Genomic DNA, 25,991 nt, shown 5'->3' on the forward strand with positions numbered 1-25,991 from the left:
ATCTCAATTAAAAAAAAAAAAATGGAAGAAGAAAAGAAAACCCTGGAGGTGAGGTAGACTTAGACACAACACAATGAGTAAAGCTTGAATCTGTCGGTACAAAACACGTTCAAACAACCCACGGTGACAGTGAATGTACGAGGCAGAAACAGCACTGGAATCGAGGAAAACATCCAGCACTGGAGGCCACAAAGGCTTCGTTTCCTGAGACCCCAGGACAGGATGCAACTGAAGATGAGCTCAGGGCTGCCTGACTCATGCAGGGCTCTCCTGCCTGAGCTGCCTGTGTGCTCTAAGCCCAGGTAAGGGTGTGGCAGACAGCTCTCTTCAGGTCTCTGTAATTCCCAGGGGCCCCTCGAAAGGAAATAACTTCAGGCAATTAGACAGGGGACAGATTTTGCATCCAATTGCATCCTTTGCCAGAGGAAGCCCTCATGTTGGCCAAACAATGCGATCAGCCACAGTGCACACAGCGTAGCATGCGTTCTCTACCCGAGCTGCTTAGCCGTTTGCTTTCATTCCATCAGCCTGAGCATACAATTCTCATTACTTACAATGTCTTGGTAAGATGCCCTCCCATTCCACCCCCAGCCCCTGAGCCAAGGAGCCCAGACAACTTCTAGGGTTTGATGAGAGACAGTTATAGTCCCAGAAAGACAGAGACCAAAGCCTCATTCGATGCTGCCCCTGCTAATTGGAGTCAACCCAACAGGTAACGTGTCATCTTGTATTAGCTCTGAGGAAACAGGTTTGGATTCTGCAAGGTGCTCTGGCATTACATTAAGACAAGTGGTGCTGGGTGACAGTGTCCTTCTGGGAGATTGACAGTTTGCATAGCCAATCATTCTTCCAGCTCCCAGAGGCACCAAGAAACTTCACAAGATTATTCGACACTGTCTCTCAGATCAGTGGTTCTCAACCTTTCTAAAGCTGTGACCCCCTGATACAGTTCCACTGCGGTGGTGACCCCCAACCATAAAATTACTTTTGCTGTTACCTCTATGAAAGGTTCATTCAACTCCCCAGGGGGCTCGTGACCCACAGGTTAATAACCACTGCTTTAGAGACCTTCGCTGTACAGAATCTGGGGATTCACATATCCCATTTAAGCCTGGACTGAAGAAGCCAGGGCCCAGATGAGTCTCAATGTCCCACTAATCAGAACTATACCCACAAGACTGACTCAGGCCAGTGCTTACAGGCTGATGTTCCCATAATTAACCTGCCAATCACTGCTGACAAGATTCCCTCTGCAAGTCATCGGTGTACATTGCAGCCATTGTACTTAAGCCCCAGAGACAGTGAGCAGGCAGCCAGAGCCAGGACCTGGAAACACTGTCAGACTTCAGCCCTGGCCATCACCTCTTCCCCAACCTGCTGCCAGAACCTTCCAAGGAGGAGCTCACACAGTTTCCTTCTCCAATGAGCTTGAGTCAAAACCAGCTCTTGGGAAATCATCTCTTAGACAAGAAGAAGCCATCAAGCAGTGGTGGCGCCCACACACCTTTAATCCAGCACTCAGGAGGCATAGGCAGGTGGATATCTGAGTTTAAAGCTACCCTCGTCTACAGAGCGAGTTCCAGGGCTACACAGAGAAACCCTGTCTCACAGGTGTCCTCTCCCCTCTAAAACAGCAAGTCCCAAGCCCTTCAGCATTCTTGTAAGAGGAGCTTCCTCTGGCCCTAAGACTCCAAGGATCTTATAACTCAACGGGACAGTGATCCTCACACTCCCCTGAGGTCACCGGAGAGTCAGTCCCCTCTAGCACTAGCGTCATGTACAGCCTCATACTAAACTGGCAACAAGTCGAAACAACCTACATATTGCTCAGCAGGATTGCCAGGCTCGGCAGGAGCTGTGTATAGGGTGTTTTCCTCTGGTGTGCATCCTCACCACGCCCTGTGTGTGCAGCTGCTTCCCTGCCTGCCTAAGGTCAGCACCGAACTCAGCGTTGCCCTAGGGATGACATTTATGCCAGCAGACTGCCAGTCCTACGGCAGATACACCAACATCTGACTTTTGCTATCATTACTATTCTACCATAAAGCTTATGAAGGTCTTGGCGGCAGCATATGCCGTCTCATGATGTTGCAGTGTGCTTTTAAATAACAGAGATGTGTGCACAGATTTTGTACTCTGGATTTCATAAGTGTTCTCCTTCCTGTGGTACAGTCCCATCATCCCAAGCGGCTGATCCTGGTTTTGTCACAGGAGACACTGAACAAAACAGTGAACATATGTGTGCAAGAGCATCTTCCTCGTAGAGATTTTGATTTCAGAGATGTGCACTGCCTACAGATTTCTGAAAAACCCCGTGTGCCCATTTTCAGTGCCACAACCATGAAGCAGAATTCCAGCTTTCCAGGACTCCTGCCCAACTCTGAGGACAACTATGATTTACTTTTCCAAATACAAGTTAGAAAACCATATCCAGATGTCATGTCTTCTTAATATGCACTACAACTTCAATCCCTAAGCTAGTATATGCTTCTCATTAATAAAAACAGGGCCAGTGAGGTCTTAGATGCCTCTAACAAGCCAAGTGGTAGAAAAGAAAGTTCCCGTGAGTTGTCCTCTAAGCTCCTGCTCATGTGTGTACACAGACACACACACACACACACACACACACACACACACCTGCACATGCACACAAACACACACAAACACACACAGGGCAGGAGGTAGGGGGCTATGAAGGCTCATTTTCTTCAGTAGGTGGAAGACAGTAAAGTTGCAGCTAAAATTAGCATTTCTTCCTCTGCACCTTTCTATTTGGGGGATGTGACAATTCCCCCAGGGCCTCCAGATTCCAGTGAGGAGGACCTCTGGCTCTCCCTAAGAACACTCCAGCCTCGGCAGTTTGAGTCTAGAAGTGAAAATGAAAGTCTCACTTGCTTCCTCCTTGATGGAGATAAATTTTCCCACCCGCTAATGTGTCAAACACAGATGAAAAGGTTAGCTTCAACTTCCCAGCTTGGAGGAAAACACCTTTGTGCTGAGACAGGGCTTAGAAATTTTAAGAAGAGTTTTAAAATAAATATAAAGTTGGGTTCGTTTGTTTGTTTGGTTGGTTTTTTTTTAAGAGTTCTGGTAGCAGTCCACCGAGTGGGAGAAAATTACAGAAACAGTTTCTTAAGAACAGAAAAACCTGTTCATAAGAGATTCCACAAAAGGCATGCCCAACAGAGAACATAATCCCTTGCTATCACATAAGAAAATCAATGCTTAGTCAATACAGGGGGGGAAGGGTGTACTGATAACTTTACAGCCCAGGACAACTTCAAAGGTGGACTTCTCAAAGACCAGCTCTATCCCTGGGGCACTGTTTAAGTAGCAAACACTGAAGCTATAAACAGACCAGTTGAAGCAGGGACTCTACAGGTGGAGTCCAGCCTGTGGTTTTAACCAGATCTCCCGGGAGCAGCGGTTCTCAACCTTCCTAATGCTGAGACCTTTTAATACAGTTCCCCAAGTGTGATGACTCCAACCATAAAACTGTTTTCATGGCTACTTGATAACTGTAATTTTGCTACTGTTATGAATTGTAATGCAAATATTTTTGGAGACCTAGGTTTGTCTAAGGGATTTCGGCCCACAGAGTAAGAAGCACTGCCCTAGAGCCTTCAAAAACATTTCTTTTAAGGCAAGAATTGGTAAAACAATTCTTAAAACAAGCAAAGCTTTGTGGGCTAAGAGGCAATATTAATGTGTTTGTGTACATATGGGATAAAAGAATAAAAAAACATTATTAGCTCACAACACAGGTGGCTGGACTCAGTTTGCTGATCCCTGCTCTAAAAACATGCCAGGTGTGTTCCTTCCACATGAACCCACAGAAAACCTCACAGAGCAAACCCTCACAGACGGTGTCTGCCAAGATGGACACTGCTTGGATCTACAATTATCAGCTGGTCTCTTTCTTCTGCACTGCTGGTGGGGGGGAGGGATGGGGGGATGGGGGTGGGTGGGTGTGGACAACGGAGGTCTCAGGATCGTGCAATGGACACATAGTGCATCTGGGGATTTATTAGGCACCTATATGCAGCTGTTAACAGTGCCTGAATATTAGGGACCCATTAATGTGGTGTTCTTCATCAGAAGTGTCTAAAGTGAACCAACCTCAACATTCAGAAGCTAGATAATTGTGGGAGGGAGAACGTCCCATCCCTCACACTGTAACCCCTGGAACCCATGAGTACAGTGTACTGCCTGACAGGGAGATGAGAGTAGATGAGTTAAACTTGCTAACCAGTTTGAGATACGATTGTTCTAGATGATGGGGTGCTCAGCGCCACCAAACCTGACAGCCTGAATTCCATTGCTAGGGCCCACGTGGCGGGAAGAGAATCGAACTGCGAACGTTACTCTATGTGCACATAGCCCCCACCCTACCACACACAAAATAATAATTAACACATGTAATTTTTAAAAATGTAAGGTACTTAAATGTGAAGGAAAGGGGTAGGAGAATCCATGTCTGTATTGGGACTGAACACAACTGTATCCCCAAGTTTCATACTGAAGTCCAAACCTTCAGTGTATTAATATCAAGAAATGGAGCCACTAGGAAATCATTCGCTTTAGATGAATTCAGAAGGCAAGGCCTTCATGGGATTGACCTTGTAAACAGAGCCTCCAGAGGACTTGCTTCCTGTATCCCAAGAAAATAACTGCTGGCTATGTGAGGAGGTAGAGGCAGGTGCGTCTCTGTGAACTCTCAGCCAGTCTGGTCTACACAGCATGTTCCAGGCCAGGCAGGGCTACAGGGTTATGGTCTCGAAACAAGCAAACTCTCCAAACCAAGAGGCCCACCTTCGCAGCCCAATGAGGATTTCTGTTTCTAGAACTGCAAAAAGCTCCTGCTGTTCCCTATAGCATTATGTTGTGACAACCAGTGGTGCAGACTCTCAGACGTGACCTGTGAGAAGACTCCAGTGGCCATTTGCTGGCTCTGTAGAGACAAAGGGCTGAGAGCCAGGGGGTGCAGCTGGCCTCTAAAAGAAACGGGGAAGGGAAGGGACCTTGAAGATGCTTTGATCTTAGCACAGTGAGACCCACGTCTTTGCTTCCCACCTGCAAATCTGAATGAAGAACTCATGCTCCCTGAAGTCGCTGGGCAGACAGGAACATGCTACAGAAGCAAGAGGAAATGGGAGTCAGGAAAGGCTTACCCTGCCTCAAGTCACAGCCTGAAACACAGTAGGGGTGGGAAGGTCACGCCCAGGTGACAGAGGCAGGGAGTGTGGAGAAAGACACAGACTGTCTCCACATGCTCTGGAAGCAATGGACGGAGCCAAGTTGCTGTAGACAAACTGGGGCCAGGCAAGAGGTCATATGGGGCCAGTTCAGGACAAATCAGGACAGACTTAAGAGGGTGAGATCAGGAAAGACATAGCACAGGCCAGGTATAAAAACTCAACTCTTCTCACTATTGTCTCAAACATAAGCAAAAGGACAGCTCTTTCTGGACTAGTGGCCATCCTGGGACACTGAACACCAAAATCATTCACTGAGAACTCCTCTTTGGGAATGGCTTTTGGAGCGGAAGTTGTCCAAGCTCTGATGCAACTAGCCAACTGTGGTGGCCAGCACCTGAATGTTTCACTCAATGTTCTGACTTATTTCTGACTAGTTCTAAAACAACCCAAACTAGCCTTAGACTCATTTAATAAATATATTCTAAAGAATGACTCACAACATAGTAGTTACAAAGGAAGCCTACAAACTGTTGCCGTGACCGACATCAACATTGGAGGAAAGCAGACGACACTTACTCTCAAACAAGGATTCCAAGATAGTACTCGGACTTAAAAAACAAAACAAAACAAAAAAACAGACTCACAGCCTTAGGACTATTCAAACTTGGCATAGGGGAATTGATGGATACAAGATAATAAAAATGAAAGACTCCGCCTTCCAAGGACAGGTACAGAGCCAGCTTGCTGGATGCACGGTACCTCAGGAGCAACACAGATCCCACGCAGTCCCCAAGAACTGTGAAGCCCGATCAGTTAAGAACTTTCCACAGTAAGCAAAGCTCCTTCCTGGGATCTCAAGAAGAAACGGCAGCAGTTTGATCAAACAGTGTGCATGGAGGGAGGCCACAGCGAGGCAAGATCAGGAAATGGTGAGGTAATCAAAGATGTGCACGTGGGCATGGGGAATGGACCTCTGATGGGTGGCCTGCGCCCAGGGGATACGTGGGAGACTGGGCCTCACCTGGTTCCTCCTGCAGAGTCCACTAAACATGGCAGCTGTGGCTTCAGGACCACTTGAACATGGAAGAGATCAAGGTAACAATGTCACCTAACAACCCATATTTACACATTGAAACTGTCCGTGGTTCTGGTAGAATTCTGTCTACTGGTGCTCCACCCCCATTTCTACTGATGCTCCGCCCCCATTTCTACGGCTCCGCCCCCATTTCTACGGCTCCGCCCCCATTTCTACGGCTCCGCCCCCATTTCTATGGCTCCGCCCCCATTTCTACGGCTCCTACAGGTCTCCCTCATCTTTCCCATGTTCTGAATGGAGCTCATGTCCACTATGAATAATGTGTGAATAAGAAGAATTCTGCTGGATTTTAAGCAGACTCAGCAGTGACTCTGGTCTTTATTTCTAAAATGCTTCCAGGAAGACAGGTGGTGGAATGAGGTTTATGGTTCATGCACAGCAATGTGGGTCAGAAAGGCAACTAAGAGACGCATGGGTGCATCGAGGCTGATGGACACGCACATCAGCCTGCACACGAGCCACACTGACTCACTTTAAAAAGATAACCTTTTGGTCTCTGATCAAGTCTTTTTGACATGTGATGATGAAATCACTTTTCTTCAATCTGACCCAAATACAGTATCTTTCATACAATGCATATAATACTCTCCAAATTATAAACTCAAAAAAGCCAAGAGAATCCATTTGTTTGTTTGTTTTTTCGAGACAGGGTTTCCCTGTATAGCTCTGGCTGTCCTGGACCTCACTCTGTAGACCAGGCTGGCCTCGAACTCAGAAATCCACCTGCCTCTGCCTCCCAAGTGTTGGGATCACAGGCATGTGCCACCACCGCCTGGTGAAAATTCAATTTTTAAGAATTAAAATAAATTCTCCTGAGATGCTTTGTGAAATCTGGATTTGTCAACAGTTGAGCATCCTGTCCCTTAGTAAGTTCTTGGCCTCCTGAGAAGCAACAAGGTGCTAGATACACTGAAGGCAGCTGGGCAATGGCTTTGTGACTGAACAGCTCTGTTCTGCTGGCCCCTCCTGCTGTCTAACAGGAGCCGTCTGTTGTCCAGGTTATCACAATGCACAGGAAGCCGAGGGCCCATGGTAAGTGTTCACAGGATATTATTGTCCCCATGCCTTCTGCAGGACAGGGCCCAAGGCAGAGGACCACCTTCCAGCCCTCCACACACGTGTAAGAATCATCTTGTCCTTTGTTCCTGCTTGTTCTGACTGGGACCAGGGAGTGACTTGGGCTCTCTGCAGTACCGAGCCTCCCGCCCCTCTCACATGTCTTATTTAGGATGTCTCTGTTTCTGCGGCAGCATTTGGAGGACCTCACTGTGGAGGTCTTACACATCTTCTGTAAATCTGACCCTAAGTCTTCAAGAGACCACTGTGAAAGTTAACCCTGGTTACAACCTCAACTGGGCATGGAGTCAACATCAACCAAGAGATGCACCTCTGGGCAAGTCTAGAAGAGTGCTCCTAGAGAAGCAGAGGGAGCACTCCCAAAGAGTGGGCAGTACCTTCCGGCAGGGGCCTGGACGTAAGGAGTTCTGGGGGGACGCTGACTGGTGTTAGCCTGCCCACCTTGCCCTCTGTGAGGGCACCTACTCTGTGCCTTCCAACACCAGAACCCAGCTTCTTGGGTCTCCTGTCTCAGACTGATGACCAAAACTCTCCCAGGATTCTCTCGGCTCTCAGTTCCCGATGAGGGCTGCTCGTGCATCCAGGCTGGTGCACCAGCGGGTCTGTGACTCTCTGTTGTGCTGACAGCCACTATTAGATCATGCAGACCATACTGTGTGATGCAGTCTAACAAATCCCCTGTGTTCATTCTATCTGGAGCCGAGCCCCATGGAACCACTCATCCTGGCTCTGCCTTACCCTTCAGGTGGACAGCACGACAGGTAGATCCTGGAGCAAACGGCTAGCCAGCCTGTGGGAAAGCAGCCCTGAGAAGTGCAGGAGTCTGGGAGCCTGTGTATGGGTCTAGAGGGGTGTTCAGGCCCGCAGGTATCTGTACGGTGACCCCCTTACCTTGAGGTGTCTCCTTTTAGTAGGAGTAGTTATTGGACAGGAGGACGGGATGATGTCAGAGGGTGTGGAACAGTCTAGAAGTTCTTATCCTCCCTAGCCCCTCTAGTGTGAGCATAACCGCAGGAGCTGCCCTCGGCTCACGCTCAGCACTAACTGCACAAGCCTCAGCGGTGGGGCATCTGGAAGGCCGCCTCTGCCCAGAGTGTTCACACCGAGCAGGGCCCACTTGCCCCATACCTACCAGCCTCTTTTAAACTTCTGCCACCATCACTATTTCTGCTTTCTGAAGGCTGACACCTTCCTTCTGAATGAGGCCACGCAGACATCTGGTGACTTTTCAGAAATATTTTCCATCATTAACAGTATTTGTGCGGGGCAGCCTTCCGACAATCTGCACAGCCTGCTGACTTTAAGCCAAAAGTTCCAGGGACTCTTGTTTTGTTTTGAGACGGGGTCTCATGCAGTCCGGGCTAGCCTCGAACTTTTGATCCTTCTGCTTCCACTTCCTGCACTAGAATCACCCACACATGCCCCAGGTGCTGGGAACCAAACCCAGGCTTTACCTCATGTTCTTGGCAAATATCGGAGCAACTGTGCTCTCCCCGGTTCTGAGGTGAATTTTTTTTCTTCAGTACATTTATAAGTCAATCAAATAGTAATGGATAGTTAGTGGATTATGCTTGTGTGTTTCCTCATTTTCTTTCCAAACTAGGAAATGATAGGAGAGGTGAGAAACACCGAGAGAAGTCTGCTGTGACTCACAGCACAGACTGAACACAAGCGATGCTTCTGCCATCCAGTCTGACAGAGTAGGCTCATGCAAGGGCAGACAGAGGCAGGGGACTGTTCCTGAACCAGACTCCAGGTAAATAAAACCTATTTCTGGAGTAGGCGTCCCAGTGACTCTGGTCTGTATGCTCAGTGCAGGAGGTTCAACACTTACTGTCAAGTGGTGTCTAAGATCAGGACTTCACCCCCTTCCCGCCCCAGGGAACAGAGAGGACTCACCCAGCCCAGAGATATTGATTGCCTTCACAGATTTCTTCATTTTGTAAAGAACCATCCGGTCCACGTCCAAAGCCTAAAATAACAGAAAGTATGTGAATTAATAACATGTTTGCATTCAGACTGTAACTACAGCCAGCAGCAGTGAGAACCTTCTGGGGTTCCGATTGCAAGGACCTGGGCTGCTTCTATGGGTTGAGCCTTTGCTTAGTTTAGTCTTTCACAGCTCACAGAGTAGCAGTTCAATTGGTTTACAGAAAACCAATTCCCACATATCAGGCACCTGAAGCATACACAATGCCTCTGCCCATATCACCTGCTGGACAGCACTCTACTGAGGCAAGTGAATCTGACAGCCACATCAGAGCCCTCTCACTTTGAAAGAAAGAGCAGACTCAAGGATACCAAGTGCCCTTCCCCACAAAGAGCGCTCTGCTCTGCCCTGGCCTGCCCTGCAGGCTCCAAAGAATGGGCAGCCAAGTCACAGAACCAGACCTGCCCCCCACACAAAGGCAGCTTTGCATTTGTGAAGCTATTAGCTGGGTTGGGGAAGCTTGTTTCTAAGCCTCTCCAAGCCTCGGATTTCGCTTCCAAAATCCAGCTGTAACAGCTTTGCAAAGCTGAATGATTAAACAAACACTCACGTGGTTAATATTCAGCAAACATTTACAGAGCCACCTTCAAAGAGCAGCAGTAAGTGGCACTCACAACATCTGCACATAGTAGGTGTTCAACAATGGGTACAGTGAATCATCAAACTTGAGGATTTATTCCCAGCTAAGCGTCCACCAAAGGGAGAGCTCGAACACTCTCCCACAACCCAGTTAAACATTTCAGTTGATCAAAGGACACCAAGTGGCTGGGACAGGAGACTGAGCTCACTGGGAACTGTGAGAGTGAGGACCAGTGAGTAGTAAGGGCGGTGTCTATTTAAAACACCAAAGTGACCTGTCATCTAAACGAGCTTCCAGCATTGGCCTCTGTAAGTCCTCAGGCTGAGGCCGCAATGGCTATTTTTCTGGGGTATAAAGGACAGAGGAGATTGGAGCTGACAATTTTAAATGGAACGGTGATCTAGAGGCACCAAATATAGTGTAAGGGGAAAAAATAGTTCTTATCACACTACCGTGTGTATGTGTCTGAACATACAGGATGTACCCCTTAGGTGTGTCAAGATTAAACCCTGGCCCTAGGCAAGCACACACAGAGCTAAATATCCCAGGTTTGGTTTTAAAGACAGCCTTGCCATATTATATAGCACAGGCTGGCCTTGTATCAAAATTTCTTATAATGAGTCAGCTTTTTGTGTATAGGGAATGATTTTAAGTGTGCTGTTTATGTCCCAGAGATATGCCTCAACCTCAGTGCTGGGTTACAGGCACCTACTACCACATCTGGCTTTTTATGTGGGACCATGATGTGTGTGTATGTGTATGTTGGGGGGGTGCACACCTGTGGAAATCAGAAAGGGACACTTGATGTCCTTCTTCATCACTTCCCACCCTGTGCCCTTGGGGACAGAGCTGTTCTGGCTATTTAACTCCCAGATCCACCTGTCCCCACCTTCCAGCTCTGGGGTTAGGGCTGTGCCTGGCTTTTTTTACAGTGTGGTCTCTGGGTTGTTTTGTTGTTGTTTTAAAACTGAAGGCCTCATGCTTGTAGAGCAAACTCTCTTACCTACAGCCATCTCCCTTAGCCCCAAGTGAACTCTTAATGTTTCTGAATGGTCCACTCTGGACCTTGTCATATAACAGGGCATTTTACATCTCAAGGGGAAACAGTAACTAACCCACAAACACTGCACTGAACTGTCCCTCACAGCCTCTCCAGTCCTCCCCAGTCCTCCAGTCTCCAAGCAGTGTTTGCTCAGGCTGTATCAGAAACACTGGTTCCTGGACAGCCACCGCCCATGTGTCGGCGAGCAGAGCCTGACATACAGACATGAATCAGTGTGCTGTCACAGCTGGGAGTTCCCTTCCCATGTGACAGGTCCTTGCTACAAAACACATTTGATCTAGTAATCATGCAGTGCACGACTCTTGCTGAAGAATCTGTCTTGGCCAGTCTCTGCAATCGACCAGAATGTATCTGACCTGTATTTAAACAAGAAGGGCCAGCCTCCTCCCACCCTCCCTCCTACCCTCCTCCCAGGCAGCATAGGAAACCCACAGCAGCAGAGCTGAGCTCCCTGGAAATCACTCAGCAACACTTGCCAAAAAGCTCTGAGTGCACAGTGTAAAAGGAGAAAACATCACATGCTTCCTGGCACTCATAACACCCAACTCACATAAGTAGCACTATCTCCTGTGCTCTGAGCTTTCCTGGCCCATCCATCCATCCACACCCCCGGCTGTCTTCTTCACTTCCGGTTATCCCCCAAGCTCTTGTCCTGGTGAACTGGTTTACACTCACCCAACTCACTGCTTCCTTCAACTTCCCAACACTGTCAATTCCCTGGAATATTCTCCTACCCCTTGACCCCCGCCTACACAGGCTGGCTCACAGGTTCCTCTGGCCCTCCAGCAAAGCTACCCAACATCCCTTCATAGCAACTCATCTTTGGTTGGCCCACAGTGTCTGTGCTTGTCCAGGGTTTCAGCTGAGAGTTACTAAGCACCTGGTACATGCCTGATGCTTAGGCGGCTAGTGGAGATGTAACGGCGAGCAAACCAGGAAAGGGATCCAGGAAAGGTAACCGTGCAGAAGGACAAGCCTTGTACAGTGACCTGCTCTGCCACGCTTGGGTGCTGCCCCTGCAGCAGTGCTGACCACTGCCGTGGCTTCACCTGCGCACCCAGTAACACTTAAACACACTGAGTTCTGAAATACCAATAAAACTACCTTCATTGCTCGTTACCTTCCACAGTGACTTTCTCTAAGGCCAGGGGCTAGTGTGCAGGGGTTAGTGTGCATTGTGCACCCATTGTGCAGAGAGCCTGCCAAGGAGTGCGACCCTATTAAGCTGTGGACCTTCCTGAGAGAGTGCACTGTAATAACTCAGGGCCGCTAGAGGCAGGCAGGAAGTGATTCCAGGAGTGGCCAAAGATGAAGGAACTGGCTGTTGCCGCACTGACTCAGAAACCAATCAGGCTCCATCTGTGGGTTGGACTCCTGGGTAATCGGCTAACAAGCTAGCCTGCTTCTCTCCAGGAGAGTTAATGGCTCTGCCCACTGGTAAGCCCAGGGCACAGGGCACGCCTGTGTCTGTGGAGTACAGCTCAGTCCTGTTCAGAAGCAGGGGCTGGAGGTGGCGAGCTACTGAGGTACCAGGAGCTGGTACTCTGCAACGAGGCAGAACCTGGATAACACCCCACTCAGGGCTTTGGAGACCAAGCTCTCTCCTATCACAGGCAGCACAGAAGTCTTATAAAAATACGCTCCGTCTGAGTCCTGTCCCTGTTGTTGAAAGGAAGCCGCTTCCGGCCTCGAGAATGAGTAGATAAACAAACACTAGCTGCTGCCTTCCCCTGGCTGTTCAGCAGAGAGTGAAGTGAAGGTGAGTTTGGCACTTGGTGGCAGAGGTAATTATAATTAAAATCCACACAAGGGAAAAGCCGTTCCCTCCCTTCTAAAACGTACCCCCATCACGACGTGTATTTATAGATCAAGATTAAGCCAGTCAGGAGGAATGAGTATGATTAAGACAAAAAGAGACTTGTATCTATGGTCTATAAAAAGCTTTGCCAAAACCTTAAAGCCAGAACAATAAGAAGGCTTTTGGCGGTCTCCAGAAATCAAAGATACCTGCAATGTGGCTGAGACTCTAATGGGAACAAACCTCCCACCACCCCTTCTTCCACAACTACTCAAGCCCAGAAGGAATAAGGAGACAACCCTACACCCAGACATGTGGGCAAACTACCAGCATACAGAACTGTCTAATCAATAAAGATGCAAAAGAGGGCTGGCCTGGCCCGCAGCTGATGTCTGGCCAAACCCTATAAACTCAGAGGGACTAGACTCAAGCTGACCTCTAATTTGTAAAGCAAGCTTAACAGATTAAGTTTATTGCATAAATAAGACTGTAGGGATGTGTCTCAAATATTTCCAAGGAAAACAAACAACTGTTGGAGTGGTAATTGAAGACGGTGAGCAGGGGGAGGGAACAGAGACTGTGGGTCATAGGAAACCCACCACCAGAGTGACCCTCACACCACCAGAGTGACCCTCACACCACCAGAGACCCTCACACCACCAGAGAGACCCTCACACCACCAGAGAGACCCTCACACCACCAGAGACCCTCACACCACCAGAGAGACCCTCACACCACCAGAGAGACGCTCACACCACCCGCTCGCTGCATTTTCACACCCGGTTGCCCCACACAGTAGCCACAAGATGCAGGAGATTCAATTAAAGTGAAAAACACTGACAGGTCACATCTGCATACAGCTGTCTGCACAGAGAGCTTCAGCCACATAGACATCCTGATGGTTCCAAAATGCCCTTAGCGCTCTTCTTTCTCTGCCTCTGAAGGTCCCTCTGTGCACTTGAGGGTCTGTCCCAGGGCCAGGGAAACCACCCAGGCAGCCTGCTGCTCCTCATTCCATAGCTTAGTACCAGCATCCCGTCACACACCACCCTCTCTATACAGGCTAGGTCAGTCCATCTCCTCTTAGGTTCCATAACCTTAGCAGGCAGGTTCCTTCATCCTGATGATAGGCTAAGTGGAGGGGTGACCTCCACCGTCTGCCAAAGGAGCTGGTCTGGCTCAGGAGTGGGAAACCCTTGTTTGGTCACAATCTAACGGTTTTGATGGGTGGCTATGTCAGGTGGATGTGGTAAAGGGTGAGAGAAGGCCCACTCTGACCCACCTTTTCTGAGGACGCATTACCACAGCCCTCAGAACAATCCCACCTCCCTCAATCGTGGGACTTGACTATTGGGTATGTTTTGATTTTTCACTATAAATATTTGTGGGAATTTATTTAATTACCATCTGGCCCTTTACGGGAGAAGTTTGCTGCCTCTGACTTAGATGGTCCATGAAAAGCACCCTGGCTTAGTTACGGTTTTAGTGCTATGAACAGATACCAACTCTTAAAAGGACAACATCTAATCGGGGCTGGCTTACAGGTTCAGAGATTCAGTCTACTGTCCCAGGCAGGCATGGCGCTGGTGGAGCTGAGAGTTCAGCATCTTCATCTGAAGGCTGCTAGTGGAAGACTGGCTTCCGGAGAACTAGGGTGAGGGTCTTAAGCCCACACCCACAGTGACACACCTACTCTAACAGGCCACACCTCCTAACAGTGCCATTCCCTGGGGCCAAGCATATACAAACCACCACACATCCCTTCCATGGCATCAGCCAGCCTGTCCCTTAGGCCCTGTCCTGGAAGCACTGGATCCTACAGGTCCAGGACCAAGTTGGTCCATCACTCTGGGATCTCAAATGGAGCCAACATGAGAGGGAAAGGGCCAACTTCCTTCCCAGAACCCAAAGATAATGTCCGACGGACACAGGCAACAGACCACAGGCATCTCAGTTGGAGCTGGCCCCACCTGTGTCCTCCCCCTTGGCCCACCCTGTCTCCCCCAACCCTATTTATAAAGGGCCAACCTAAGAGGAAGTGACAGTTTTGAAAGCCAGCTAACGAACCCAAGCACACCCAAGGGCAGCTCTGCCAGGACAGTCACGCAGACATCAATGGCAGCCCGGTTTCATCGCACACTTGACTTTGAGCAAAGTACAGTGCATAAAGGACAGTGACAAAGGAACGACCGCCTACAGAAAGCCATCGGGGACGCACGGGGCCACATGACAGCTGTGAGCTCGCCATGAAGCAGGGCGATAATGGGCCTGCCCTCCCCTGGGAATGAAGCAAGGCCAGGAGAGGAGCAGGAGTCGTTCACAATTAACACAAGTTCATACTCAAGCTAAATGGAAGCTGTGTGACATGTGTGCACCTCTGGACAAGCCAGGGGGGGTCACGTGGTTATTCTCTAATGACAGAAGTCAAACACAAGGATACACATAACGCTCTTCAAGACAGCCCCAAACTGGACAACCCCACAAGTGTGTCGGAGGGTTAGCCTAGACAAATCGCCACGAATTTGTACCAAAGAGGGCTCCAGAGCATAACAGAACAGCCTTTGTGTGCACAGAATACAAATGATTTTGACAAAAATACTAAAAACAGAACACACACAATATTATACTGTAAAAACCCAAACTAAAAGGCAAGGCTACATGTGCCACTGTGCTGTGCCTGGCAACCTACAAGCTTACTAAAAGATTTAATCGAATATTCATATATGTGACACTGCAGGACAGGCAACGAAAACCAAAACCTGGCTCCATGTTTGTCCTAATCATGGTTGCTACAAGTTGGATTCTGTTCCTATCGCAGCCTGGCCAGCGAGCTCACCTTCAGAGGAAGGTGCCACCATCACAGGACACCACCTTACCAACTCACTGACCACTGTGCATGGGTAGGAAAGCAGGCTGTACCCTGGCACAGCTCACTCCGCAGAACTGTCCTCCCCTGTGCACACAGCAAGGTACACAAGAAACAAGCAGTAGTGTGCTTCAGGAGATGAGATTATAAGTATTAAAAAAAAGAAATCCCAAGCTGGGCGTGGTGGCGCACGCCTGTAATCCCAGCACTTGGGAGGCAGAGGCAGGCGGATTTCTAAGTCTACAGAGTGAGTTCCAGGACAGCCAGGACTATACAGAGAAACCCTGTCTCGGAAAGGGAAAAAAAAAAAAAGAAAAAAGAAATCCCATCACAGCAAAGTAGAGAAGAATGGACCATCTTCATCATAAACCAGTCACACACACACACACATACACACACACACACTCACACACACACTGGAAGCATGCCAGGTTCGGTAACCCACTCCTTAAATTCCAGCACCCAGGAGGCTGAGGCAGAAGGATTGCTGCAACTTTTGCATAGGCTAGAGTGTAAGACTCTCAACAACAACAACAACAACAACAGCTGAAAGAAAGCAAGGGGAAAAAAGATAAGGCGCAGTAACAAGTCATTAGCCTGGGTGCATTCGCTATGTTTGGGGTTTAAACAAAGGCAGATAAAAAGGATTTCGATATTCTACACCTTGTCTCCTTTTCCACTATCCTTCCACTGAGAGTTTGTTTACCTTTGACCATAACAACACATGGAAGGAATACATTAAACAACGAAGAATGCAGAGATACTCAAGGCTACATATTCCCACATGTAAAAATAAACACGGAGAATCCTTGGTGGGGTGGTACAGGAAGCCATCACGCAGCGGCTCCGGAGGAGAGGTAAAAATGATGCCAAGAGACTAGATTTCTGGCACTCATTGGACGATTTACCAGAGGGTGCTTATGCATTCGTTTATTTAAGGATAAATAAACGATTAACGTGAAAGCAGCTCTGTGGGCTGCAGAGGAGGGTAAGCTAACCCAGCCTGTGGGTAGAAGCCTCACCCCAAAGCTCTCTGGATGTGGACACAGAGGCCACAGGAGGCTCAGGGCAACCAGGAAACGCTGACCAACAAAGAAGTCAGGCGAAAGGTGGGGAAACCACAGCAGAAGGCTTCGGCACACACGGGGAGAAGGGAGCCAAGTGTCTCACCTTTACCCTGCCATTCCAGGGCTGAAATCCATTTCCCTCTTTTCCCACAAACTGGGTCTGCAAAGACATTCTCAATAACACTTTTAGAACTGGAAAATGAGGAAAACCCAAAGTTGTCATCACCCGAGAGATTCAACTATGCGGAAACCATCAGGCGCTAGGCAGCAGTCTGCAGTGACTGAGGGTAATGGGCCTGTGTGGAATGCACAGGTAAGGGCAGGGCACACCCATCCTCAGATGTCCCACACATCCCAGGCAGAAATGGTGGATCTATGAGGAGCAACTTCAGTTTCATCAACTTTCAGAAACAACTTCACAGGAGACTAAATCCCCTGCAGACACCGATGGGGACACACCCAGCTGCTAATTAAGACTATGCTATGGTCACTGTTAAGAGAAAAGGGAACAGATGCCTGACGCCCTGTCATGCTTCAACACTGACTTCTGAAACAGGCGAAAAGCTTGCAAGTGCCTGAGGAGATCAGGAAAGGAAAGCCCGCAGGGCGACAATGCGGGGGTGGCATACAGAGGCTGCTGGCACAGCCCGCAAGGTGTCCTTTCCCAGGGAGGAGCCAGCAGGCCACGAGGGACCCTGGATGGTCCCAGGTCCTGATGTCTATCTATGTAACTGACAATCAATCCCACTTGGTGCTCCTCCGACTGCAAGCAGAGTACAGTACTGAGGCAGGAGATGAGCCACGGCAGGAGGCAGGAGAAGAACCATGCACACACCAGAGGATATCATCCCAGGCTATGTCCAGAGGATATCATCCCAGGCTATGTCCAGAGGATATCATCCCAGGCTATGTCCAGAGGATATCATCCCAGGCTATGTCCAGAGGATATCATCCCAGGCTATGTCCAGAGGATATCATCCCAGGCTATGTCCAGCCATTACTGAAGGCATGGAGGACAGAGAAGGTCAAGAGAGAATGAACGGCGCTGCAGGCCATTTGCCTGTGCTGTTGCAGAGACAGACACGGAGGCTGGGAGACTGGCAGGTGACCATTAGCTGGGGCTGAGGTCAGCCTCTGTATCTTCCGAGGCCCAGAAGACAATGGGATTCTAGGCAAGACTGATTTCCCTAGGAAACTCGGCTCAAGCAAGCCACATAACTTCTGTAACAAAAAGAGAGGAGGGAGGCAATCTCACACTCCCCGCCCTTAAGTCTTCAAAACTAAGGAGGGCTTTGCTTCCTGAGGTGACAGGCTCTGACTGGGGACACCATCACACATAGCACACGCCATGGCTCTAACCCCATGGATGCCTTCCTATTGTCGGCAAGCTGTCACATTTGTGTTTTATGTGTTCTTTCAGGGGAACACTGTGTAATGGTGACCGGAACTTTAAAGCAACACACAGATACTAACAGTGGGACAAAGCAGTACTGGGTGTCTTTGGAGAAAAGAATATGCCACTGAAGATGTGCTAAAGAGACACTTGTCTCTCCATCTTGACTATCTAAACTATTAAGACAATGGACCCCAAGGAAACAGGAATTCACCAGGGATCCGTGGCCTCTGAAGAGCATTCACTGGCTTCCTAAGCTGAGAATGACAAGGCCTACATCCCCAGCTAGGGTCACCAGCTAGTGTTCCACATGCAGCTGGTACGGTAGCAGACACACCAGCCTGGTGTCTGCCCCTTCTCAGAGGGGCACAAGCTAAACCATGAAAATTAAGGTAACTGTTAGGGACATACCTTCCAACTAGGGTCATCCTTAATACTTTTCAGATCAGAGAAAAAAGTCTCCAAAACTAACACCTACAGGAACATGACAGAAGGGGGTAGGGGTACAAAGAGCGTTAAGAGGAGGAAGGTAGGGACACATTTGGTAAGACACTGTCTTCTGGATATGACGCGGCCACTGCACCCTGCACAGTGCAGTTCCATTTATAAGATCCACAAGATCCAGCTAACAGATCAGTAAAGACTGCATCTGGCAACAGCAGGCGGCCTGAGTGGCCTCATGATAATGATGGTGCAGAAGAGGAGGGGGAGGGGAGAGGAAAGGCAAGGAGAAGGGGGGGTAATGGGAAAGGAGGAGGAAAAAGAAGACGCAATGAAGACACGAAGGAGGAAGTGTCAGAAGGGGTGGGGGTGGGAGGGAGGAACGGGAGACAGAAACGATTGAGATATATACTGTGTGCACATATGAACTGGTCAAAGAATAAATTAATAACAAATAATAAGAAACCGTCCTGACCAGCTCACCCCAGCTTCCTGACCACTGCCTTGCTTCTAAGAACCAACAGCAAGGTTTTTTCCTCCTGTGTATTTAGATTTTCAGAACATTTCCTGGCATTTCCTGCAGGATCCCCATAAGGGCAACAAGGGGTGCCCTGAACCAGCCTGGTAGAAGGGAGACCCCTTGTCCTCTTAGCTTTAATATGTAGGGTTAAATGAATAAAGTATAAAGTGCAGGGATAAGGAGGAGTGGTCACCAGGAACCCACGAAACCCTCCTCCCCTAAGTCAGAGACTCTATGTTGGGGTACTTGACTGTATGACTCCTGGCAAGCTCTTCCAGGTGCAAGGGGATCCAGCCAAGTCTGGGCTCCCCCATCAACTCTCCCTGTACAGTCCTCAGTGTCAAAGTCAGGGCAGAGACGGTGATGCTCCACCCACACCTACCCTGTCCCCTAAGCCCTGTCCCCATGAAAGCCATTCAAGTGAAAACACACGGCTACACCACCACCCAGGCAGGGTCCCTGTACACAACAGGGAAACACACTAAATATAACTACCATAGGATGTGTATACTCTAAGACAGCTAGGGACTTAGCTTCAAGTACCATACAGCAACTGACACTGAGCACTCGAACTCCATCCTATGAGACAATTCTTAGGTCAGCCTACAAAAATCCTCATTCATTTTCCTAACTCAAAGCAGAAGAAAATGACTCGAATACTTTAAGAGACTCACCCCAGGCCGCTTATTTGGCTTTGAACTGATCAAAGGGTTTGGAGAGCAACAGCCAATTTGAGAGAGGCAAAGGCTGGTTCCCGATCTGCGCTCCTCCTACTCTGTTTCCTAACAGAGTCCCTGCCAGAGCCAGGAGGCCACAGGCAGCACCCCCCAACCCTCACCGCCCCCCATGCCTCAGTTTTGTTACGGTGCCTGAGGGAAATAATACCTTCTCACCCCCATCCCGAGCCCCCCATGCCTCCTTTAACCCTTCCCCACTAGCCAGGCAGTGGTGGCACAAGCCTTTGATCCCAGTACTTGAAATCAAAACCTGCCTGTGTCTGAAATACAACATCTTCTACTGGACTTTTCATGGAAGAACAAGGATCGCTGCTACCTTCAGTCAATTTCTTGGACTTTGGCTCCCGAGTGCCTGTTTCCTACCCCAAGGACCTGACTTCTCCCTGTGGTGGAAGAAGCAGGGACAGCCAGGATGTGGAGGGTAAGGAAAGCCAAGGTGGTGTCACAGGCCGCCTGCTGCCCCCATCCCCAAGCTGACTGCCACGGGAATCATGGTTTCAAAGATGCCTTTGAAAGTGCCGAATGGTGGAGTACCCTCTCCCATTTCTCCCACACTGGGGCTGGTCTGTCCTTCCCCTATGCCTTCTTCTGGAGCCCCTGGAGAGACCTGCCTAGATCTAAATGGAGCATCAGAGAAACACACTAAAATACAACCAGCATGGAGAGTGTAGGGTTTAACAAGACAGCTAGGGGCCCGACTCCAAGGACCAGACAGTAGCTGCCAGTGAGCTCTGGCCTAGCCTCCCTCCACAGCTTCCACCCCACATCCGCCATATCCATGCACTGATCTCCTGTTGCTCTGTAGCCCAGGCAGTACCGTTATTACTGTAAGGGAGAGACAGGCTGAGGAAGGGCCGAGGATGCACGGGTGACACCTGGGCATCCTTCCTGCTCCAAGCAACTCGTTCTCCTCATCTTGAGGCCCAGGCTTCCTGCGAGAGCCACTGGTGCTTCCTTCCCACATCTCCACAAGACAATTATTTAATCTCCTGACCATATTCCAGCATCTGCTTGAAATGGAATTGCTGGAGAGCGACAAAGCGTCCTGATTAAGACAAGGACCACTCCGCCCCACCCCACCCCATCCCTGAAAACACAGCAAAGCAGCAAGGCTACCTGACACTGGCTGGTTAGAAGGGAGGTAAGCCTGCCTAGGCCCGTGTTTTATAATGAGGATCCCTCGGGGAAAGGGTGTAGGGGACACAGAGAGGCTATTCCTAGATATAAACCTAGGACTCATATTCTGCTCCTTTTAGCTCCAGGACAATGTGCCCTCCATGGTCCCCATAAGAAGTGATAGGGTAAAGGCAAAATGGTCCAGCCCCCAGCTCCTCAAGGCAAAGCCTGCTTCACAGTTGGACCTCAAATGCTTTTAGGTGACGGGACAGTGCTGCTAAAACAGGCAAAGCCCACATTCCTGTGTCCTAGACCAGAAGGGAATCACACACTGGTGGCAAACTTCCAACCGTGGCCTGGTCACAAGCACAGGAGCCTAAGAGCCATGGGAAACAGGTGTGGGCCCCAAGAGATGCAGAATCCTGTTAATTGTTTTTTTAAGATTTATTTCTAGGTGGTGGCAACACGTGCCTTTAATCCCAGCACTTGGGAGGCAGAGGCAGGCAGAACTTTGTGAGTCTGAGGCCAGCCTGGTCTACAAAGTGAATTCCAGGACAGCCAAGGCTATACAGAGAAACCCTGTCTCAAAAACACAAATGAAACAAAAAAATTTACTTTTTGCTTATGTATATGGGTGTTTTGGCTGCATGTATGTCTATGCACCACATGTATGACCGCCTAGAGTCAGATCACCTGTGAGACTGTGGTGAGGGGCCACGTGGGTGCTGGGAACCTTGACCTCTGCAAGAGCAACAAGTGTTTTGAAGAGCTGAGTCATCTCTCCAAGCACCTGTTCACTTATTCTTTTATTGAAGCTTTTGAGCAAAAGCCACCAAGCCTTCAGATGGCAGTCCCACCCCCGACCCCCACCCCCAAGGTCACAGCAGAGAGGACCAATGGCAGTGAGAAGGCAAGCCAGCAGGATCAGCAAGGGTAGGGCTGGGCTGGGTCCCTGTCACTGGGAAAGGAACAGAAAGTGCAGTGAAGGGCAGATGCTGGCAGCTCCTGGCTGTGCTGCAAGGGTCAGCAGCAGGGAAGCTTATTTTCCTCTCTGGAGGATGCAGGTCCCTCCCCAAGGAAGGGCTCTGGCCATTAGTTATACCGACTTTTTGTTTTCAGTCCAGAGGAAGAAAAAAAAAAACCTGGAAATCACAGGGAAAAGGGAAAGTTAGACGCACTGGCTGAGCCTTCTACACACAAAATGGCACAACCAGACTCCCCTTGAGCCTGCAGGAACATCTGCGAAAACTGATGACAGAGAAAAAGGCCCAGGGTCCCTGACAGGCTACAGGACACAATGCCTGTCCACCTCAGGTACTGCAAGCACCATCCCATGAACAGTACCCAAGGCCAGGCAAACCCCAGCTCACAGCAAGAGCACAATGACCAAGGATGTATCAGTCCAAAGGCCACATGCACAGAGGTTAAACCCAGTGATGCTGTCTGCGTTGATGGACTTACAGGAGAGCGGGCAGGGAACCCAACTGGAAGAATGGACGGACAGACACAGTTTAAAGTATTTCTCAAACCAGTACGCTGCCTGTTGTAAAACCAACATGTGCAGAACTCACTCCACCTCAGGCAACATGAGAGAGAGCTTCAATGCCTCCAAGATGGACATCTTGGGCTGGCTGGCTGGCTCGGTGTGTAGAGGCACTGGCAACCAGTCAGAATCCAACGCCCAGGACCCATATGGTAGACCAAGAGAACCGACTCCCTAAGTTCTCCTTTGATCTCCGCATACATGTTGCGATGTGCACATGGAGGAAATATTAAAATTATGTTCAAATAGTTGGTGGGATGAGTTGTTTTTCCTGGGCGGGGGAGACCTTTTTAAAAAAAATTATTCAAGGATTAGTTATTACTACACTGAACAAGGGACTGTGGAACTAAAGTCAATAATAGCAGAAAGCTCTTTTTAAACTAGAACGCCTGCTATATTTCCCTGGCTTGGATAGATAGTCGATGGGAGTTTCACTTGCCTGAAAGTCAGGGCCCCGTCACCAGCCCTACTGCACAAGGTGAGTGGCAGCAAGTCACCTTTTGTCTGCATAGCACTTGCAAAGGGGGCTTTGACGGGACATCTGGGACAGTGGGTGACACAGGCAGTAATGCTGAGGCTCAGCGAGACCTGCCAAGGCCACAGAGGTGAGGATAAGCCACAGTGTCTCTCTGGATTCTCCTCTCTCGTCCCAATACTCTGTCGTATCTGCTCAGCCTGATCTTATACAGTGCTGTTTCCCTAGTCTGTTCATAGTAAACTACTGTTAAAATGTCCGGGAACGAGTCATGGAAAAAAAGAGGTACTTAATTTGGGGGGCTGGGGGACCTTTGAAAATGCTACTGTTACTCTATAATGCTCAAAGGGCAGACAAGCCACTCCTATCATGGCCTGAGGTTACTGTGAAAGAGACCTTGCTTTCAGAAACCTAAGACTTCCTGGGGCCATCGAATCTTTTAACAGAACTATGAAAGACAAAGGCACATCTTCCAGGGCAGGGAGCCAGGTCTCTTCCCTGATGGGCACAAGCTTTGGGAATGTGGCACAAATAGAGCGGACTGTACTGTACTTATACCTAACACTGCTGTGACTGACTCTAAGGAGAGAGATGACAACACAGTGACATCCTGGGAAAGCGACAAGTTGTTAACAGGCAGGCGGGTTTCGTGAATGGAACCAGGGAGGCAGTGCCAGCCCCTCCCTGCAGGAGGCTTCGATGGAAGGGGCGATGGAGGGGGAGATAAGGAGGATGTTTTCTCGACCCACGCCCTCTTTCTGCAATGGATCGAGGCACCCTTGCTAGAATACAGATTGTTAAATGGATGGCATTCTGTCCTCCAAGACGCCTCGGTGAGAACACAGAGCTGTCGCCATTCATCGGGAACTGGCAGCACTGACACCAGCGGCCCACACCGTGCTTTCGTCAGTCTCCGAATTACATAAGATAGAGATGAGAAGGATTTGCACAAATAAACAGAAGCAGATGGGCTTAGACATCCTTTGTTAAAAAAAAGAGGAAATGTTCTGAAGTAGTACAAAATTGTTTTCAACTTTATCAGTGAGTGGCATGTAGCATGTCCCTGCAGTCCTTATAGTAAATGTACTATATGTAACTATATATATATAGTTAGTTAGTTAGTTGTATGTATTATAATGTGTAACTATATATTATATTATATATAGTATATATGTATAATATATATGCTATACATATAATATGTAACTATATATATATATATAGTTAGTTGTATGTATTATAACAAGTATTAACTTCTCTGTGTACTGTTGTCTATGCTCCACTACCACACACACACACACACACACACACTCCACTGTTAACATCTTGGACATCACCAAGGTGAAAATATTTTGTCTTCACCATCTCAGGACCATGCATGCGGTTGGTCCTCAATAAACAATGAATTAATTGAGACAAATGTTGGGATCATTTGTCTTTGCAGGAGACCCTAGAATAGTCCTACTCCCAAATTTCTATGAAGGGTCAGCATCTATGAATAGGTCATTGATTAGAATGACTACAGTTGCATGCTGACTGTTCTCCAACTTCATGTCTACACAAGCGCCTTCATTAAGACACCAGAGCTGTGTAAACTGAAGCAATTCCAATCTATGAACTCTAGTTCCTAAGTCCCCAATACCTGATGTGTGCCAAGAGGCATGTAAATAAACCCAGTGCCCTCATACCCCTCCATCTATGGCTTATGGGGAGGTTAGAATGCTTAGGTAGTGGCCCCTATGCCTGGGGAAGCATGCCTTAGCATGCAAATCTTTTTTAAAAAATATATTATTGTTGTTAATTACATTATGAGTATGCATCTACATGTATGTGCATGTGAGCCTGCAGGTGTCCTTGGAGGCCAGAGGCAGCAGATCGCCCTGGAGCTTAAGTTACAGGCCACCCAGTGTGGGTGTTGGGGACAGAACTCAAGTCCTCTGCAAGAGCAGCACTTGCTCTTAACTGCTGAGCCATCTCTCCAGTGCCAGCATATACATTTGAAGAGGTTTTTTTTTTTTTAGCAACTATTAGATATATAGGTTTTAAAAAATTGTAGACATGTTATAGACTCTCTCAAGAACCTCAGAGGAATCTCAGGCCTCATTAGTCCTAACAAAATTACCTTAGGAATCTTGGGCAAGTCCTTGCACACCGATGAACAGAAAATCTGACTTTGTGTTCTCTAACCAGCCGCCAAATCCACAGTGACGCACAGACAAGAGAGCTACCTCTCTGGGTCCAGAATTGCTTTTAGAATGCCAGGAGAGTTTTCATTTTTTCCCTTTATTTTTATTGTTTATGTATGTGGGTGTTCTGCCTGCATGCGTGTCTGTGCATATGTATAGTGCCTGCAGAAACCAGAGCAGAGTGTCAGGTGCCTTGGAAGTGGAGTTACATTGTGAAAGATTATGTGGGATCTAGGAATTAAACTCAAGTCCTCCGGAAGAACAGCAAGTGCTTTTAACTGTTGAGCTATCCCTGTAAACCCCCCAAATATTTTTCAAATAAATCACAGTTCATGAATCATTTAAATTTTTCTCCTGAGGGTGATTCAATCCTGTTCACAGAACACCCACAGCACTGTTTTGCACAGTTCATCTTTCACAAACTTGTCTTCAACCATCACTACTTAAACCAGTGGCTCCCAACCTGTGGGTTGCAACCCCAGTGAAGGTTGCATATCAGACATCCTGGTAATCAGATATTTATATTACAATTCATAGAAGTAGCAAAATTACAGTTATGAAGTAACAGCAACATGATTTTATGGGAGTCACCACAACAAGAGGGAGTGTGTTAAAGGATCGCAGCGTTAGGAAGGTTGAGAACCACTGAAACGTTCACTTTCTCTACATACAACTAAATCCTGGGGGGGGGGGGGGAACAACATTACCTAATAAAACTGAAAACTGATTTTAAAATTATGCCATTCCCACATAACAGTGCTCAGCAATAAAGCAGAGTGGTGGAGAACACAGGCAACACGAACGGATGACTATCATGTGTTAAGGTCACTGAAGGGGCTTTATAC

General features: G+C 48.4%; 1 protein-coding gene across 3 annotated transcripts in view; it reads right to left on the bottom strand.

The window, feature by feature from the left end:
- The window catches only part of Asap2 (ArfGAP with SH3 domain, ankyrin repeat and PH domain 2), a 168,475-nt gene that overhangs the window by 97,381 nt on the left and 45,103 nt on the right, over positions 1 to 25,991 (bottom strand). For all 3 annotated transcript variants that reach the window (XM_052186046.1, XM_052186047.1, XM_052186048.1), the window contains exon 2: positions 9,271 to 9,343. In XM_052186046.1, coding sequence (XP_052042006.1) covers positions 9,271 to 9,343 — 73 coding nt within the window. The remainder of the gene's footprint in view (positions 1 to 9,270; positions 9,344 to 25,991) is intronic.

The sequence above is a fragment of the Apodemus sylvaticus genome, chromosome 6, assembly GCF_947179515.1.
Source record: "Apodemus sylvaticus chromosome 6, mApoSyl1.1, whole genome shotgun sequence".
NCBI classification, from domain to species: domain Eukaryota; kingdom Metazoa; phylum Chordata; class Mammalia; order Rodentia; family Muridae; genus Apodemus; species Apodemus sylvaticus.